General features: G+C 35.7%; 1 protein-coding gene across 1 annotated transcript in view; it reads right to left on the reverse strand.

Moving 5' to 3' along the window:
• Nucleotides 1-8,682: 8,682 nt before the first annotated feature.
• LOC118766780 overlaps nucleotides 8,683-19,332 on the reverse strand; it is a 41,328-nt gene continuing 30,678 nt past the window's right edge. The window contains exons 7-9 of the mRNA XM_036510499.1: nucleotides 18,456-18,686; nucleotides 14,061-14,153; nucleotides 8,683-9,816 (exon numbers count right to left, since the gene is read on the reverse strand). Of these exons, the coding sequence (XP_036366392.1) occupies nucleotides 9,620-9,816; nucleotides 14,061-14,153; nucleotides 18,456-18,686 (521 nt within the window). The 3' untranslated portion in view covers nucleotides 8,683-9,619. The remainder of the gene's footprint in view (nucleotides 9,817-14,060; nucleotides 14,154-18,455; nucleotides 18,687-19,332) is intronic.

Consider the following 19,332-nt stretch of genomic DNA (forward strand, 5'->3'; position numbering starts at 1 on the left):
GAAAATCTTGTATTGAACACCAAGGGTCATATGGACCCTGGTTGAGAACCGCTATGCCAAACACTCGAATTCGATATTCCAGTAAGACCGTACCTCATTTACTGAAACGGATAAAAGTAAACATACACAAGAACACACACATAAAACATACATACACATACGAACACACACACAAATATATTTTATATACATGTGTGTGTGAGTGTAAATATACAAATATGATTATACATACATGCACGCACACACACACATACACACACACACACACACACACACACACACACACACACATATATATATATATATATAAATAAGGCGGCGAGCTGGCAGAAACGTTAGCGCGCCGAGCGAAATGCGTAGCCGTATTTCGTCTGTCGTTACGTTCTGAGTTCAAATTCCGCCGAGGTCGACTTTGCCTTTCATCCTCTCGGGGTCGATAAATAAAGTACCAGTTACGCACTGGGTCGATGTAATCAACTCAATCCCTTTGTCTGTCCTTGTTTGTCCCCTCTATGTTTAGCCCCTTGTGGGTAGTAAAGAAATATATATATATATATGTATGTATATGTATATATAAGTATATTGACAAATAAAAGAAACAAATATATTTGATATGATTTATTAATGAGATTTCCGTACGTAGGTACAATAACATTGATTAAACGTTGCAGTATAACAATCTATCTTCAACATTGTTCACATGGATATGAATTATTCATAAAGAAGCCATTAATATTAAGGAGCATGTCGTTAGGTGCTCTGCAGAATCGTTAGCACTCCGTCTTTATGCTTTGAGTTCGAATTCCTCCGAGGTCGACTTTTACAATTCATTCTTTCGGGGTCTACAAAATCGGTTAACCGAACATTGGGATCGATGTAATCGGCTTACTTCCATCCCCGAAATAGCTGGTCTCGTGCATGTTTTGACTTTCAGAGAATTATAACATTTCGTAAAGATTTCTTTCGAAGATGAATGAAACCAGTCTTCAATGGAAAGTGATGTATGGGAGAAAATACGAGGAATAAGGTCTTATGGGGGAAGAACTACAAGAATAAAAGTGGCCGAAAACCCAGAAGGGAAAAAAGAATAAGAAACGTCTTCAGTCAATGTTCTCTAGCTTTTTTACCTTCTTCATTTTGAAACTGCAACCCACGTTTAAAAGAAACATGGATGCTTGTAAAATTAGATATAAATTTAGATTTAAAACCAAAAGATAATTCTATTGGTAAATTATAATGAATTTTAATTCCAGTATAGGACAGAGGTTAGGATTGGTCAAACCAATTATTGGCACACATCGTATGGGAACAAAATAGTAAATAACTCATTTTTTCAAGATGCGAATATTTAATATTTGAATTTTTAAAGACACACGCCGGGCCACACGGTTGTGTTGTGCTGTACCGTTTTAGAATCATTGCTGAAGATAAATAGGTAAAAGAAAAAAGCTAAGGTCAACACCGGAGAGTTACTGAATATTTTTATTAATAAAACTAAAAACTTTAATGAAAACAGCCATAATTTTCTCTTACTGCGAGGATGAAAGACAATATTTTGAGTTTCGGTTGTGGAAAGAAAGCGAAATATAACGTGCCTGCTTTAAACTTTCGTTAGTCACCTGATCTTTCCGAACATGGTTAGTCACCTGGGATATTTACATACCCCCAATACAAAAATGTTTATAATTTTAGTATTATGTGAAATATTCTCATTTTATCGGTTCAGGGTATATCTGCACTCACTGCTGAGAAGTTTGAAACCCTTGTAATTAATTGATATTAATATAGAAGATTACAATAAAATTAATTATAAAATTAAAAAAAAACTAAAAAATCTTAAATTCAGGTCACATTTATTTTGAAAATACCCACAGAATACACAATTTGATGGTATTTCTTAACATCCATGATTAATACTAACATTAAAAACTAACAGAACAGGCAATCTCTGTCACAATATGCATTAAACCAAAACTTGAACTGTGTTAGTTACATGGGATGACTAGACAAAAACAACGTCTACCTCCCACGACAACGGAGCCACGACTGCGTCACACCACCTCACCGAGTCAGAAAAGAGCAAAAAAAAAAAGTTGACAATTACAAATTATGAGCATTTAAAAAAGTTTAAAGAATTACATACGCAGAGGAGAGATTCAATTAGGGGACCTATCTATAACGTTCTGCTCACATATGAGATCCAAAATATTGATGACAATAATGTCCGTTGATAAACAACGTTTTGAAAGGATTCCTTGAATTTCAATTCTCTTAAAACACACAATTCTTCACAATATTAAAATAAGATAAGGCGGCGAGCTGGCAGAAACGTTAGCACGTCTGCCATTACGTTCTGAGTTCAAATTCCACCGAGGCTGACTTTGCCTTTCATCCTTTCGGGGTCGATTAAATAAGTACCAGTTACGCACTGGGGTCGATGTAATCGACTTAATCCGTGTGTCTGTCCTTGTTTGTCCTCTCTGTGTTTAGTTCCTTGTGGGTAGTGAAGAAATAGGTATTTCGTCTGTCTTTACGTTCTTTCATCCTTTCAGGGTCGATAAATTAATTACCAGTTGCACACTTTGGTTGGTCTAATCGACTGGCCCCTTACCCCCAAATTTCGGGCCTTGTGCCAAGAGTAGAAAAGAATATTAAAATGCGATGCATTTCGAATCTAAATCACGTTCGGAAGTGCAGAAAATTCTTGTTTTAGTATGCATGTAAAGGTGCTATTTGAATTTTGTTTTTTCTCTGTGAAGATACAAGTTATATAAAGTTAACATATTTCTTTGTTTTCGTATATATTACATATATAAATGTGTATATATGTGTACAAATCTATGTATTTATGTGTACCTATAGCTTATTAAAATACTAATTTTGTTCATTACCTCTATAACTGTATAACTGTATAAGAAAATATATATTCAGCCCTCATCGAAAATCATTACTACATTACTACCAGGGATATTTTACCAATAACAAAATAAATTCTCTCCTTGATTGCTGTAACCGACTTTCTAATCCTTTTTGAATTTGTAGATTTTTCCCAGCCAGACGAATTACCTTCTCAATGAATTATTATGTAGATGTTTGAGCATACACCACAACTGAAATAGTCAGGTAGACCCTGCGTGGCATAATATATGGAGAGGGTCTATTCTGAATTGCGTACAATTTCTGTTTACCGACATTCATTGACAAAACAAGGCTCAACCTTGAGAGCTGATGAAACAGAGTTGCCTAAGATACTGCGGAATGAAATTGAACCGGGGTCTTCAATATTGCGAAATAAGATTTGTAACCATTCGGTCTTTCTACTTCCACATATACATATACAAGCACACGCAAAGAGGCATACACATCACACACACACACACACACACACACACACACCCACACCCACCCACACCCACACACACACACACACACACACACACAAATTTTATGCTTTAATATTGATTTATGGAGGAAGTGAGCTAATGTGCAGAACGAACATTTGAGCACCGTAAACAAACAGTTTCTGAATGTTGTTCAGCAAGATACCACAGAATCTTCCGTCTCAGACCCCAGAGACTACCATATCTCAGTCTGTCTGTCTGTCTGTCTGTCTGTCTGTTTCTCCCCCTTCATCTCTTTCTCTCTTGAAGGACTTATCAGGCTTGCTTATTTACACATCACACATTGAGTACTGCGATTAAAATACAAGTACTGTTGTCAGTTCATTTGGCTAAACCCTGTTTTTGTTACCACTTTTACCCCTCCGCAAAAAATCTCAAATTTTATTTAATTTGCTTTGCGGGAAGGACTGTTTCCACGAAGTCGTGTCTCGCCTTTACCTTCGAAACACGGAGTAGACGAAACAGAGGCGGCCGAAGAAGGGGAATTTTCCTTGTGTTGTATGTCTTTTACTCTGTTTTTTCGTTGTTTAAAAAAATGTCCGCTTCCTCGGTTTTGTTTTTATGTTTTCGTTTCTCATTGTGTTCGACGTTTTTTTTGTGTCTTGTAGCCATATATGCATGCATATATACATATAGATGTAGGTACGTACATATATGTATGTATATTGCATATGTTTTATTTATTATTTTGTTATTATATATATATATATATATATATATATATATATATGGTTATCAGTAATAATTAGGGTGAAATTAATTAATTTGGAATAATCATTAATTTGACCAAGTAGATTTCGGCATGTAAAAGCCTCATTCGAGGAAAGTTTAAGTAATACTAAGTAATTAAGGGTTTAGCAACGATTTGCTCACACACACAACCGAATTTAGAAATAGCAGTCAAAGAGTTATAGCTATTCTTTCTACTAAAAGGGAGATCTCAGTAAAACCACAGCACTTGAAAGGCAAACACAGACAGGCAAGAGAGAAAGAAATGACGCGAATCTATCATACAATTTTAAGTCACCTACGGACGTACGTTTCGAAATTAAGTTTTAGGAAAGCATAAGAATTAGATAATTATGTCTTACCCAACTTCTTTTCTCATCAGCGTAGGACACTACAATTATGAATAATTGTATATTAAATTTCGAGGTACTAGAAGGCATCATCTCAACTCAGTATCAGAGCGAGCTAAAGCCGTTACCAGTATCACCAAATTCAAAGTGTGAATGAAAGTTTGTGTCACCAACCCCCTCCCACCAGCGTGCAGCCAAGACAAGATGTTGTGGTCATTTACTGGGATGAAATATGGTTATCAGTAATAATATAGGGTGAAATTAATTAATTTAGAATAATCATTAATTTGACCAAGTAGATTTCGCATGTAAAGCCTCATTCGAGGAAAGTTTAAGTAATACTAAGTAATTAAGGGTTTAGCAACGATTTGCCTCACCACACACCGAATTTAGAAATAGCAGTCAAAGAGTTATAGCTATTCTTTCTACTAAAAGGGAGATCTCAGTAAAACCACAGCACTTGAAAGGCAAGCACAGACAGGCAAGAGAGAAAGAAATGACGGCAATCTATCATACAATTTTAAGTCACCTACGGACGTACGTTTCGAAATTAAGTTTTAGGAAAGCATAAGAATTAGATAATTATGTCTTACCCAACTTCTTTTCTCATCAGCGTAGGACACTACAATTATGAATAATCACCACAACATCTTGTCTTGGCTGCACGCTGGTGGGAAGGGGTTGGTGACACAAACTTTCATTCACACTTTGAATTTGTGTTATACTGGTAACGGCTTTAGCTCGCTCTGATACTGAGTTGAGATGATGATGCCTCTAGTACCTCGAAATTTAATATACAATTATTCATATTGTAGTGTCCTACGCTGATGAGAAAAGAAGTTGGGTAAGACATAATTATCTAATTCTTATGCTTTCCTAAAACTTATTTCGAAACGTACGTCCGTAGGTGACTTAAAATTGTATGATAGATTGCCGTCATTTCTTTCTCTCTTGCCTGTCTGTGTTTGCCTTTCAAGTGCTGTGGTTTTACTGAGATCTCCCTTTTAGTAGAAAGAATAGCTATAACTCTTTGACTGCTATTTCTAATTCGGTGTGTGGTGAGGCAAATCGTTGCTAAACCCTTAATTACTTAGTATTACTTAAACTTTCCTCGAATGAGGCTTTTACATGCCGAAATCTACTTGGTGAAATTAATGATTATTCTAAATTAATTAATTTCACCCTATATTATTACTGATAACCATATTTCATCCCAGTAAATGACCACAACATCTTGTCTTGGCTGCACGCTGGTGGGAAGGGGTTGGTGACACAAACTTTCATTCACACTTTGAATTTGGTGATACTGGTAACGGCTTTAGCTCGCTCTGATACTGAGTTGAGATGATGCCTTCTAGTACCTCGAAATTTATATACAATTATTCATAATTGTAGTGTCCTACGCTGATGAGAAAAGCAGTTGGGGAGCGATTGACATAATTATCTAATTCTTATGCTTTCCTAAAACTTAATTTCGAACGTACGTCCGTAGGTGACTTAAAATTGTATGATAGATTCGCGTCATTTCTTTCTCTCTTGCCTGTCTGTGTTTGCCTTTCAAGTGCTGTGGTTTTACTGAGATCTCCCTTTTAGTAGAAAGAATAGCTATAACTCTTTGACTGCTATTTCTAAATTCGGTGTGTGGTGAGGCAAATCGTTGCTAAACCCTTAATTACTTAGTATATATATATATATATATGAATAGGGCACCAATATCGCTCTCTTCTTTACAAGTTCCCTTTCCAGCCCCAAGTTTTTGATTCAGTCTCTCTGCCGGTTACATTCGCCAGCTATCAACTACTGTATCCCTAGCTGACCAAGTCTTTTGTATATATCTGTAGGCAATAGATGTACTCATCATGCTGCTATTTATTATTTACTTTCAGGGAATACAAATTCAGAGGAGGAAGGAGATTATGAATACAGTAAAAAGAAATCTAAAAAAAAAAATAATCAGAACACTAAATTAGGTTTGATAAAGAAGGTGGCATGCAAGAAAGATAAACATACTTTAGTAATTAGTTCTATCTTAGTCTCCATATCTTCCTTTGAGAAACTTCTATTCTTCTGATTATATGACATTTCTTTTGATCTGTTTCCATTTTTCTTACTGTACTTATCTATATTTAAATATTGATTCTTCCTTTGTATTATGAAACAGCTGTAAACGAATGTAATAAACATCTACTTTCTCACCTCACTTCTCTTGTGTGCTTTTTATACATACATACATACATACATACATACATACATACTACAACATACATACATAATATATATATATATATATAATATATATATATATATATATATATATATATATATATATATATATATATATATATACAATAATATGTTCATTACTCGGTAGTCAAGATAAAACTCTGAGAGTAATTTCAAGGCCAGGTTCAATAACCACACTTTGAGCTTTAGGCACTGGAACAAAAGAAAAGCGACACAATTATCTAATCATATTTGGTCTTTAAGAGATAAAGGTGTCGATTATAACATACAATGGAAGATTTTGGCCAGATGTAAGCCCTATACCAACGGCAACGGAAGGTGCGGTCTATGCGACATGGAGAGATGGCTTATCTGGAAAAGCAGCTTAGACCCTACTACATGTCTAAATACAAGACAGAGCTTTTCGGATCATGCCCACAGGTGACTAAATTTCTGTTACGTTTTTGGTGCCCTAAAGAAAACAGATAGAACATGCTTTCTATGTTATGTTCCAAGAAGAATTTATATATTTTTTATATATTTTTATGTATTTTATATAATTTTTATGACGAAAAATGCGAGCGATGTATAAGTACGCAGGCAAGCAGAGTTATAAACACAGTAATTTCCCTTTATTTAACGGTATTTTTTCATAGCGTTTTCAAATAGCCAGATAACCGAAGAGATGGTGTTGTGGATTTCCACTTCGGCATCTGAAACTCAGAGTTTTATCTTGACTACCGAGTAATGTAACATATTATTGTATAGATAAATTTCCTCTATTTACATAATATTGAGGTCTCTTTCTTTCTTTTGTTATCTTACCGTTTTATCAATATATATATATATATATATATATATATTTATAGTTTTATATCCGTGTATGTGGGATATATAATATAACGAAGCAGGGTGGGGAAGAGAGTAATTACACATCGCAAAACGATTACTATTACCCGAAACTCACGTTCTTAATCACGGCTCATAGTGAACTGCTACCAACCCCAACTGCTGATGACTAGACAGTTGTCTATTTAATAGGAATGTCTCAGTCAACTTTTAGTCACATGGAGGAGGGGATTGGAATCCTTTCACAACATACATACATACATACATACATACATACATACATACATACATACATGCATACATACATACATACATTCATGCATGGTGGCTGCCCCTCGTTATCGAGTATGGCCATTGCACGAAGCTTAATCAATGTTGTTATCGTGCAATGCCTGTACAAGAAGATTTTTTTAAAGTGAGGAAAGGCTGTGCACTGAGTCAATCCCACTCACTAAGCAACAGCAGCCATATTCCGAAAAGAAGAACAAGTCAACATCATCGGTAACCACTGAGCCGCAGCTTTTATGTCGGAGTTATCCCAGTTACCTGAGTTACCTTCTCCTAGAGGGATGCCCTAACAAAGGCTAGGATTTCTTCACTCCCAATGGTTTAACCGCCCGATCGGATATTCAGTCCAATTATTTCTATGTCCCCGCGCATGATACAGCCTTAAGACATTTATTGGATGGCCGTTGACTCTCAAGAGTTCCTCCGCCCTTTGACGGGTTTTGCTTTTCATCCCGCAGGGTGTCCAATAAACACCCTCCTCACCAAGTAAGCTTGGTGGGGTTGCCGGTTTAGTCGCCGACGACCCGACCATGCAATAGGTTGTACTGGGTTACATGTTACCAGTAGCACTCGAAAGTGGCCTGGCACATACATACATACACACACACGCATATATATATATATATATATATATATATATATATGCATAAAATATATTATAAGTATATATGCATAAAATATATTATAAGTATATATGCATAAAATATATTATATGTATATATGCATATACATATATATGCATAAAATATATTATACACGTGAATACTTCACATACGTATCGCAAGAAATACCGGCAAACAATGTTGTGGATTGTAAATTTTATTGAGATATACACACATGAATACAGTAATACTGATTAAAATATGCAATATATCAATTCACATAAGATATTGTGCACATAGTTATGAAGTTTTCATAAATATATATTGATGATCATGTGTTGAACAGCAAATAATTATATTGTTTCGTAGATATCTCTTCTTTTGAAGGTGAGTGAAAGTTGTGGGTGAAAGTGAGTGAAAATATGTCTGGAGTAAATACAAAAGGGAGGACAAGGGGAGGAAAGTGAGTGCGAAGGTTGGCAAAAAGAGAAAAATGTAAAAGAAGAAACATCTAAAGAAAATTATGAATATTATTAAAGCTCTGACTTTCTTTTGTTCGGTTTGAAACTGCATCTCACTTTCGAATGAAACATGGATACATGTAAAATTCCCGAAGCAAATTCAAAAGCTAAAGCCGAGTTTGATACAATAATAGAATGAAATATAATTGCAATTTAGGCCAGAAGGAATGAATGGTCATGCCATCGCATGGAAAGTCGAAAAGAAGCAGAATGAATTTTATTTTTTAAATTCAAAATACAGAAATTGTAAAATACAGATGAAAATTGATTACATGAAAGAAAATTGTAAATTATGAGTTTCCCTGTAATAATATTAATTGTTTTAAACATTCAAATATATTATTAAAAATCGATGATGCATCTTAATACCACTTGGGCCACACTACTGTTTGAAAATCACCGTAGTTGATAAATAAGCAAAAGAAGAAAGCTAATGTCAGCACCAGACAGTTACTGAATACACCCGTTTGTAAAAAGGTTTGCTGAAAACAACCATAATCGTTTCTTAGTGCAAGGATGAATAACAATATTTGTGAAAAGCGGTAAGTTATAATAAACCGGATGTGACTATAAATTTCAGCTGACACATGAGATACAAAAGATTGATGGCAATGTTGCAAGTTCAGAAGCAGGCGGATTAAAAAAAAAATTAAGTTTCAATACAATCTGAAGATGTGACAGCCATTCCTCTTGTTTTCATATAGGAAGGCTAAACACCGCGAAGCAATGTTACATCTGGCAGCGCAAGCAAGTCTTGATGAAGCATTTACGCGTTTATAGGTTTTTGAGAAGGTGTATGAGTTCAATGACCTTGTAAACCTGTCGGACTGTATGGCAGAAGTTATCGCTTTCTCTGTGAAAATAAAATGTAAAACAAAAAGATGTTAAGATTCTATCTTTCGCATATATAATAATCTTAAATAGATATATTTATAAATCATTGTGAACCATGTCTTTCGCCTTTAACACTGCACCTCTAGTTGAATTGCATCTTAAGAATAAACGAACTTCCTCTTTCTTAATCGTGGGGAGGGGACGTCCGGCAGTCCGTTTTCCTATCCCCCTACCATGCAGACGAACCCCCTTTGTGACTATAAATCTTAAATATACCCCACCCCCATGTATGTCGTGGTGATGTACCTTCCTACAAAACCATTTGAACTTGCTTTGTTTTGATTTAACAAACTCATTCTACGGTAAGCGTCGACCGTGTAATCACTGAGAATGCGCATGTCGAGAATTGAAAAAAAATTTTTTTTAAATATCATTAATTGCAAAATACGTGTATTCATTAATTAATTCATTAATCAATTAAAAAATTCGTTGGAAACAGCTGTAATGTATTGACACCTAGCCATCGTTTGTTATTTATTGATTTATTATTCACCTCCCTTGGAACCTGCCCTTCGCGTGTTCCGAAGTATATTATGGACCGTATATTTAATATAATGTGCGTTTTTGAATAAGCCCCTTTCTGAATTATCCCAAGGTCTGATGATATACTTAGTTTTGTTCAATTGATTGTATACTTAATCTGAAAATCCTTCTGCCAGTACTTCTGTACAAATGTTGGTATTCGTCAAAAATTACTGTGTATGCATTTTAATTCTGACCTAATCCGGTGCCTTATTCACTAGAATCTTAATATACATATGTACATATTTGTATTTATGCGTGCATGTATGTATGTATGTATGTATGTATGTATATTTAATGTACTGTTCCGTATGTGTGTATGTGAGAGACAGCGGTAAAGAAGAAGAAAGATTCTCAGATCGATCAGTCTGTACAACATTGTCACCGGTACCAATTTCATTTGTTGGGTGAAAAATTATCTCGGTTTACCACTAGCGACAACATTAAGCAGAATCCGAGAATTTAGTGTTTAATAAGAAAAGTGGTCAAGAGATTTATATACTACTAGCATTAAAGACCCGTGGTTGCCGTGTCATAGTGCTAGTGCATGTATATATGTGTATATATATGTGTACATATTACATGTACATCTATATATATATAAAAGAAATATTAAAATTACTAAGTCTCTCTAAAAGAGAACAGCGGCAGCGTTCCCGGAAAATATATGGATACAGTTTGTGTATCAAATAGCTAACTTAAGGCGATGGCCTCATAGAGCTAATAAGCGGACAGCTTTATTCTTATTTTTATAAGAATGCCATATTAGTATGGCGATAACTATATATATATACATCTACACATAAAATACAAAATACAAAGTTATATCTTGATATCGCTAGTGATAACAATACTCAAAATATATAACAGACTGGAATTGTTAGCCCGTCTCTTGTAATTTCGATCAATTGTATGTATCTTGTCCTGCCTCTTGTATAGAAGTGTGGCTACAATCCAGCCTACCTCTACTTCGGGGGTGGGGGTGGGGGGCATTTTAGATTTTTTTCCGGGACGTCCTACGTCCCAGATATAAAGGTGAAAATAAAATATTTCCACTTTGCAAGTTCGAGTCGAGTACTCCCTTGCACGCTCCGTTGACTCGAATCTTGCTTCTATTGTGGCGAATTTACCGCCTCTGATTAGATATCTTTCATAGTCGCACCAAGTCACTTTTCGAAGGTGCTTTCCTTCATGTGTTCAAATCTTTTTTCTCTACATTGTATAATTTATAGACAATAGCCTTTTCTTTAATTTAATTTTTTATTATCCATCTGGACTATTCCATTTCTGCACGCTAATTTTATTTTTAATTTATTCCCATTCATGTGAAACCACTTATTCAAGTTCAAGTCATTGATACAATTTTATACCAATTGCTATTTTTACTTTTGTTATGTTACGATTATATTATACTTTAGTTTGATTTTAACTATTACTTACTACATATAATTCAATTGTTATTATTATTTTTATTGTTAAAGTGAAAGTATCTGACATAAAATAGAGAAATGTTTTTGTATCCCTTTTAAAACGTAATACTGAAATAGTGGAGAAGATATGATATTGCTATGGGCTTGCTCTAGGCAAGAAGTTGAACATTTGTTTTGCCCATGAAACTACATGGACCCTAAGTAAGGCATGTGTAAAATATGAATGAAATTGGTTGTGTAGTTCTCAAGTTTTAGGGAAACACACAGACAGACAGACACACATTCTCAGTTTTATATATATAAAGATGTTCGTTTAAGGCGGAGAGCTGGCAGAAATGTTAGCACGCCGGGCGAAATGCTTAGTGGTATTTCGTCTGCCGCTACGTTCTGAGTTCAAATTCCGCCGAAGTCGACTTTACCTTTCATCCTTTCGGGGTCGATTAAATAAGTACCAGTTTCGCACTGGAGTCGATATAATCGACTTAATCCGATTGTTTGTCCTTGTTTGTCCCTTCTGTGTTTAGCCTCTTGTGGATAGTAAAGAAATAGGTATTTCGTCTGCCGCTACGTTCTGAGTTCAAATTCCGTCGAGGTCGACTTTGCCTTTCATCCTTTCGGGGTCGATAAAATAAGTACCAGTTACGCACTGGGATCGATATAATCGACTTAATCCTTTTGTCTGTCCTTGTTTGTCCCCTCTGTGTTTAGCCTCTTGTGGGTAGTAAAGAAATAGGTATTTCGTCGTCTACGTTCTGAGTTCAAATTCCGTCGAGGTCGACTTTGCCTTTCATCCTTTCGGGGTCGATAAAATAAGTACCAGTTACGCACTGGGATCGATATAATCGACTTAATCCTTTTGTCTGTCCTTGTTTGTCCCCTCTGTGTTTAGCCCCTTGTGGGTAGTAAAGAAATAGGTATTTCGTCGTCTACGTTCTGAGTTCAAATTCCGTCGAGGTCGACTTTGCCTTTCATCCTTTCGGGGTCGATAAATTAAGTACTAGTTGCGTACTGGGGTTGATATAATCGACTGAACCCACCTCCCAAAACATTTTGGTCCTTGTGTCTAGAGCAGAAAAGTATATACTATGTTCGTTTTGAACGAATACGTTAGTTTTAACGAATATAGCTTAGGTGATTTGAAAATAAGATAAAGCATTCGTATGTTCGTTCAAAACCAACATCTCTCTATATTTAAACGGCAGTTTGTCTGTGCGTGTTTCTGTGTGTCTGTTTGCTTGTACCCTCACCCTGACCACGGCTTTCAACCGATTCTGATGAAACTTGACACACACATAGCCCAATGTCATAATTCAAAACTAACGCAGCCAAAATTTTGAAAAGTTCCCCCAGTTCTGAAAAAAATCGATAAATTCGACATGGGGTCGAGAATCAGAAACACGAACCACAAACTGTCTAGGGGACGCAACTCCATCCTTTTTTAACTCTCAAAAAAAATTTACCATCATTTTTTTCCTATTTTTTGGCTATAACTCTCTGAAAATGCTTTATAGTTATTTCCCTTACAAACCTGAGCAACGCCGGGCGATACTGCTAGTAGTTTATAAATTTCTAGACCACTTTTCATTTATATAGTGCAGGCGGTGTTGGTGTCAAGAATTATGCTTCAGTTGCAACAGAATATAGTGAAACGCCGATGTGCCAGCTGCATACTTGCAAACAACTGTACGATTTCTCACCGATTGCAATGTAAAATAAACTAGCAGTATCCCCCGGCGTTGCTCGGGTTTGTTTCGACCCTTTAGAATTGAAATTTTTGAAAAGTAAAAATGTTGAATGATGTAGCTTGTTATTCTCTTTAAGTGAACATTTTTCTGGTTGAAATACACCGAAAAATGGCGACACAGCAGTCGCAGTGAAAAAATCGTAAAAAAATAGGGATTTTCATAGATAAAAAGCACCTTTTTGATGTAAATAATTTTTGGTTTTAACATGGTCCGACTTGTATTCTTTCTTATACGGAAGGGAGAGCAAGCCTTCTTCTATCACACTCTCAATTTTGGTCAACTTGCGCCGCAGGGTCTCGGAGGAGACAGTGTTAGCTGAAGGCTACCAAACCTGCCACACACAGCACAACTTCAACTTTATATAGAGAGAGATAAATACGCAGCTATGTAAACTGTTATATATACTTATTTCTTTATTGTCCACTGGGAGCTAAATAGAGGGGACAAACAAGGACAGACAAAAGGATTATGTCGATAACATAAGTGATAAAAGAAGCAGTATTTACCTGTCTTGAAGTAGAGCTTACGAAATTTATCAGAATAACAATTTTTAAGTATTACAGCATTATCTGCATCTCGATATGTTTCGAAGGTATAATCTAGAAATCAATAAAACATATTTATTCATATCGTTACACGCACATATATATGCATAACTACCTTTTCACCCTCTCTCTCTCTCTCTCTCTCTCTCTCTCTCTATATATATATATATATATATATATACATATATACATATATGTTTTAAAATATATTTTATTTTTTATTTATGATTTGGTTTATGCCTATCATTGTTTGAATTACATAATAGTGGTTTTTCTCTAATTTATATATATTATATATTTATATTGAGAAATTTGATTTAATACTAAATTGAATTTTTGCCTGTAAGTTTGGAGTTATACTCCCTAATATTATTACACACACACACACACACACACACACACACACACACACACACACACACACACACACACACACACACACACACACACATATGTATATATAATGGGCGTGATGTCTGTCTGTCAGTCCATCTTTCCGTTTGTCCGTCTGTTCCCTCTTCGCAGTCAAACGGTTGGACCAATAGCTACGATGTTTTTCGGGATAACGAAGGAGGTAATAAGGAAGGTTTTTAGTGTAAAAAAATGAGAAAAAGTATGATTATTTAATGGATATTGAGTTTTGCTTTAATAAATCACCTTAGATATTTTTTGTTAAAATTCCAGCGACGAGGATTAACTCTAGATTTCCCTTCCTTATAATTCGTGAATTTAGAGGGTTTAGATTTGCGATGCTATCCCTTTATTTCCCATCGTAGAGGGGCAGATTTGCTATCTTACTATAATAGGCGTTATGTCCGTCTGTCCGTCTCTTTGTTCCCTCTTCATGGCCAGACGTCTGGATCAGTGGTTACGATATTTTTCGGAATTACATAGACGGTCGTCGGAAGGTTTTTAGCATTAAAGAATCAGAAAGAATGATTATTTTGTAGATTTTTTTTGAATTGATAAACCACCTTCGCATTTTTATAAAAAATTCACCGACCACAAGTAACTCCGGATTCTCATAGTATAGTTCGTGGCCCCATCATAGATACGAAGGGGTTCGTAAAACCGGTTAATTGCGAAAATAAGTGTGTCAGTCTGGAGCAGGATTCGAAACAGCTAATCGAAGCAGCTGTTGTTTACATCAGTTTTGTCAATCAAAATAACCCATGGTGTCTGAACATCCAGATATTATTTGCATAGAACAGTGAGAGGTAAGTCTTAGTTTGATGTTTTTGCAACTCTAAAGATTCCACTCGCGCATTCAAAGCAAACAAAGCAGAGGGCCAGACTGTAGACCGTGTAGGTATGTTTTTACCCACTTCGATGTTTACACGCTACCAGTTTTACGTCACTATGAGTAAAGCAACGGACTCCAGTAATTTGGAAATTAGTGTCGACCAAACAGAAAATAAAATCTACAAAGAAGTTTTGTAATCATATTGATATTATCGAAAAGAATATGATTTATAATTTAAATATGGAAATTTGTGAACTTTGAATGTATAAGGTTATAAACAAGCGTAAAATAGTATAAACAGCTAAAATAAAAGTATAGCTAAATAACATTTTTTTCTTAATACTTTTTATGTAGTGGTCGAAGGAAGCTTTAGCTTTCGTTAGCAGTGGTCCACATATCCATTCATGATACAGAGGCTGGGAGTCTATTTCAGTTCAGGAGTGAATCGTCATCACTTGTCACTTAGTCGCAAACACATGTCATATAACTACAACAGTATGCTGTATCGCCAACAATAATGTGATCTCTCTCAGACATCACCCAGCAATCTATCAAGTCCATTTACACAATTCTCAATACATACTGCTGTTATGTGTCCCCTCTCTCATTTTATCACTCCATCGTAGATATGTAGATTTGCTTGTGTATATATATATATATATATATATATATATATATATATATATAAGTATATATTGACTGGTGTCTGTTGGTGCTGCCACCTACGGTTGATTTCAGAGTAAGAGACAGCGAGAAAGTGAGTTTGTAAGGAATAGAATGGCGAGAGAATTTTCCATCAAGAGGAAGGACCACTCAGGGCTTATAATCCTTTTTTTTTGCTTTTTTATTTTGCTACGAGGTCATTTTCTTATGAGTGAGAAAACATATGGAATAATAATTCCTTATAATTCCTTTTTTCCCCTCATTTTGGATGTCCTAGTAACTGCAGGTAAACTTATTTCGGTGTTTTGGGATCTTATCAATACAACGTAACTTGGGATCATTAAGGTACATACATACATACGTACATACATACAAATATACACACACATGCACGCACACACGTATATATATGCTGTGGGGGCATAGAGACGAATTTATCCGGGTGGGTACTGTGGTAGCTCTCAGGTATACTCGAGATTACAGCCAACCTCATCAGGTTATGGAAAAGCGTCAATGATCGCTTAGTGTTAGCAATTATGCTACAATTTTTCTAGCGGACAACTCTGGTTTCACGTCCCTGAATTATGAAATTTATAAGGAGTTTAGATTTCAAATACTTGTAAAGAGTACGGAGACTAGTACACCATCAAATTTTAATTTTAATTTTACGGTTAGTCATACAGCATAATTATTTTGTTACAATGACCGACACGCGTGTCTGCTGCTCAGGGTCATCATCATTGTTCGACCGTGGTCGAGACAATGGAATTTACTATGTTACGCCAGACTTCACGGTCTATCATAGCATTACGGAGGTCCTGTTGCTGGATGCCTGTATCCCTGGAGATTACATCAGGGTAGTAGAGTGTGCGCCCTCTGGTATTGCGAGTAGATGGCTTCCAGAGGAGAAGAGTAGAAATTACTTCTTTTTCAGCTCTACAACAATGCCCAGCAAACTGGACTCTCTTACCTTTCACAAGAGATGACACAGGTGGTAGTTTCCCATATATTTGCATTTTGGTTGGATGGCGCTTCCACGAGAGATTTTGAGCTCTCATAAGGAGGCGAGTGTAGGTTCCATCCAACCGCCTCTCAAGCTTCTTTGATAACGTCCAGGTTTCTGAGCCATATAGTAGAATTGGTTCGACTGTGGCTTTGAATATTTCAAGTTTGAAGTCTCTACTTAGATTTGATGACCAGATCTTATGCATGTCATTACAGGCTCAGGGTATGTGAAGTTGCACATGTAACTTTGCATAATCTACCGTGCGCTTTCATTCGGGGTCTTTCAAACAAGTGTGGTTCAGAGAGAACTGAAATGTAATGAACTCATATCAGCATAAACCTTATCGTAAATATATTTATTCATTCATGCTGGTATCGCCTTTTTAGCTATAGAACTTTTCCATTCAGGAACCGGTTTTCTAAAAAAGAAATCAGGTTTTGTTGAAGAGAAAACTATTTTGGTGCACTGTTTCAACTTCGTCCTTGTTTCTGAATGTTCTTCTACTGGGAATGCGTTCAAGTAACCCGAATAAGTGAAATTCTGAGGATGACACGATCTGGTGAGTAGGGATGTTGAGGCAGAGACTGCTAGTCTAATAAATTTAAATTTATCTTTGCATGGGTTATATTGTTGAAAGCACTGCTTTATTCTTGGCAAAACTCATGAGGTACCCACTTGCCTTCTCTATACACGTTTCCATTTTGCTTGAGATGATACTGCGCAGTGGATTAAGGTTTATTAATCGTTGTGGATAAATACTCGATATTTTAACACGGATCCTCAGTTAGTCCTCCTGATCGATAAATATACAAAAGATCGAAATCCCTGGTTTTAAAATTTGTTTAGCTACATTTAGCATTTCCGAACGCACACCATTAGAATAAATTAATAAATTACATACGCTTTCCTTTACACACACACACACACACACACACACACACACACATTATATATATATATATATATATATATTGCACTTACCAAATTTGTAAAGTATGCAATCTCTAATATGCTGATTAGAAAACTCCCTCTTTTCCATGGGCATATAAAACACAATTTTACATTCAGTCATTAATTCTATGTTGATTGGTCGATCGCTAGGAAATCTTTTATTAGCTTGTAAACTATGCATAGTATGATGTCGACTATTGCTTGAAGACACGAAATTACTTTTTAGTCCTCCTAATTTATTTTATTCAGTTTTAATTTCAATTTGGGCTCGCTTTTAATGCTTTTGTATTTTCGTTACAGCCATTTGATTTTTCATCCAACAGATTCCTGTTATTCTGAAAGGATGCGAGGAAGGAAGCTATTTCCCCAATGCACATTTAACAAAAGAAGATACTCGAATGAAACAGCTAACCACGCAGCCATATCTATTAAAAGTGAAATGGTAAAAACAATAAATCACAGAGGAAGAACAAAAAAATAAATGTTGACTTACTCTGTTTGAATTCAGCGAAAATCCAATCGTCTTGGGTAGCGCTAACTGTGGCATTATTACTTGTATAATCAGTCATGAGGCACGTCTTTGATTTTGTGTTGTAGTTGACAGTTTTGCACCAGGGATCATTATGACAAGTGGATAGACAATCTATGAATGATACGATTCGTTCAGAACGTATCGTACTTTCCGGAAGAACTGCACCATGAATTACACTTACTGCACACTTTTCTGTATGAATGTAATAAACATATGACTCTTACTAAATGGACAAATGGAAACCATACGACACTAAGACAACGTAACAAATACAGGTAATAAAATTTATTGCAAATCCAACCATGTTGCTGGCTGTTTCATAATGCCTGACTCACCCCTCCGTCATCACAGGTAGTCTATCTCATGTATGGTATTTGTTATGCCAGATATATTTGACTTAGCTTATGTAGCTCGCTTAAAATTGGAAACCAAGATTGTTAAATCATTCCTAACATGTATTTGAAGTTAGGCCGGAAAACTGACAGAGAGAAGGAAATTTACTCAGAATTAGGCCAAGAAAAAGAATCTGAAGGCACTGGTGAAAATATCTAATAAATACACCTCTTCGATGATACCGTACCGTTTTCCTGTCATTCTTTCAATAAAAGTATGCTTGACTAAATTAAAGCAGCGGATTACTGGGTTTAAAGTTATAATTTGTTAGACAGTTCAATTAGCTGTCACCCAGGTTACAGGAAACTCTGCATCCTCTCTTTTCGTATGCACAGGGATACAATAAGGCTGTTGCAAAGTTATCGGAGTCTCATTCTTTCAGGAAGAATGCATTTGTTCAGCTCTTTTCGACGACAGAACTGGAATGTCGGATCAAACGTAGGTC

Source organism: Octopus sinensis, linkage group LG17 (assembly GCF_006345805.1).
Source record: "Octopus sinensis linkage group LG17, ASM634580v1, whole genome shotgun sequence".
NCBI classification, from domain to species: Eukaryota; Metazoa; Mollusca; class Cephalopoda; order Octopoda; family Octopodidae; genus Octopus; species Octopus sinensis.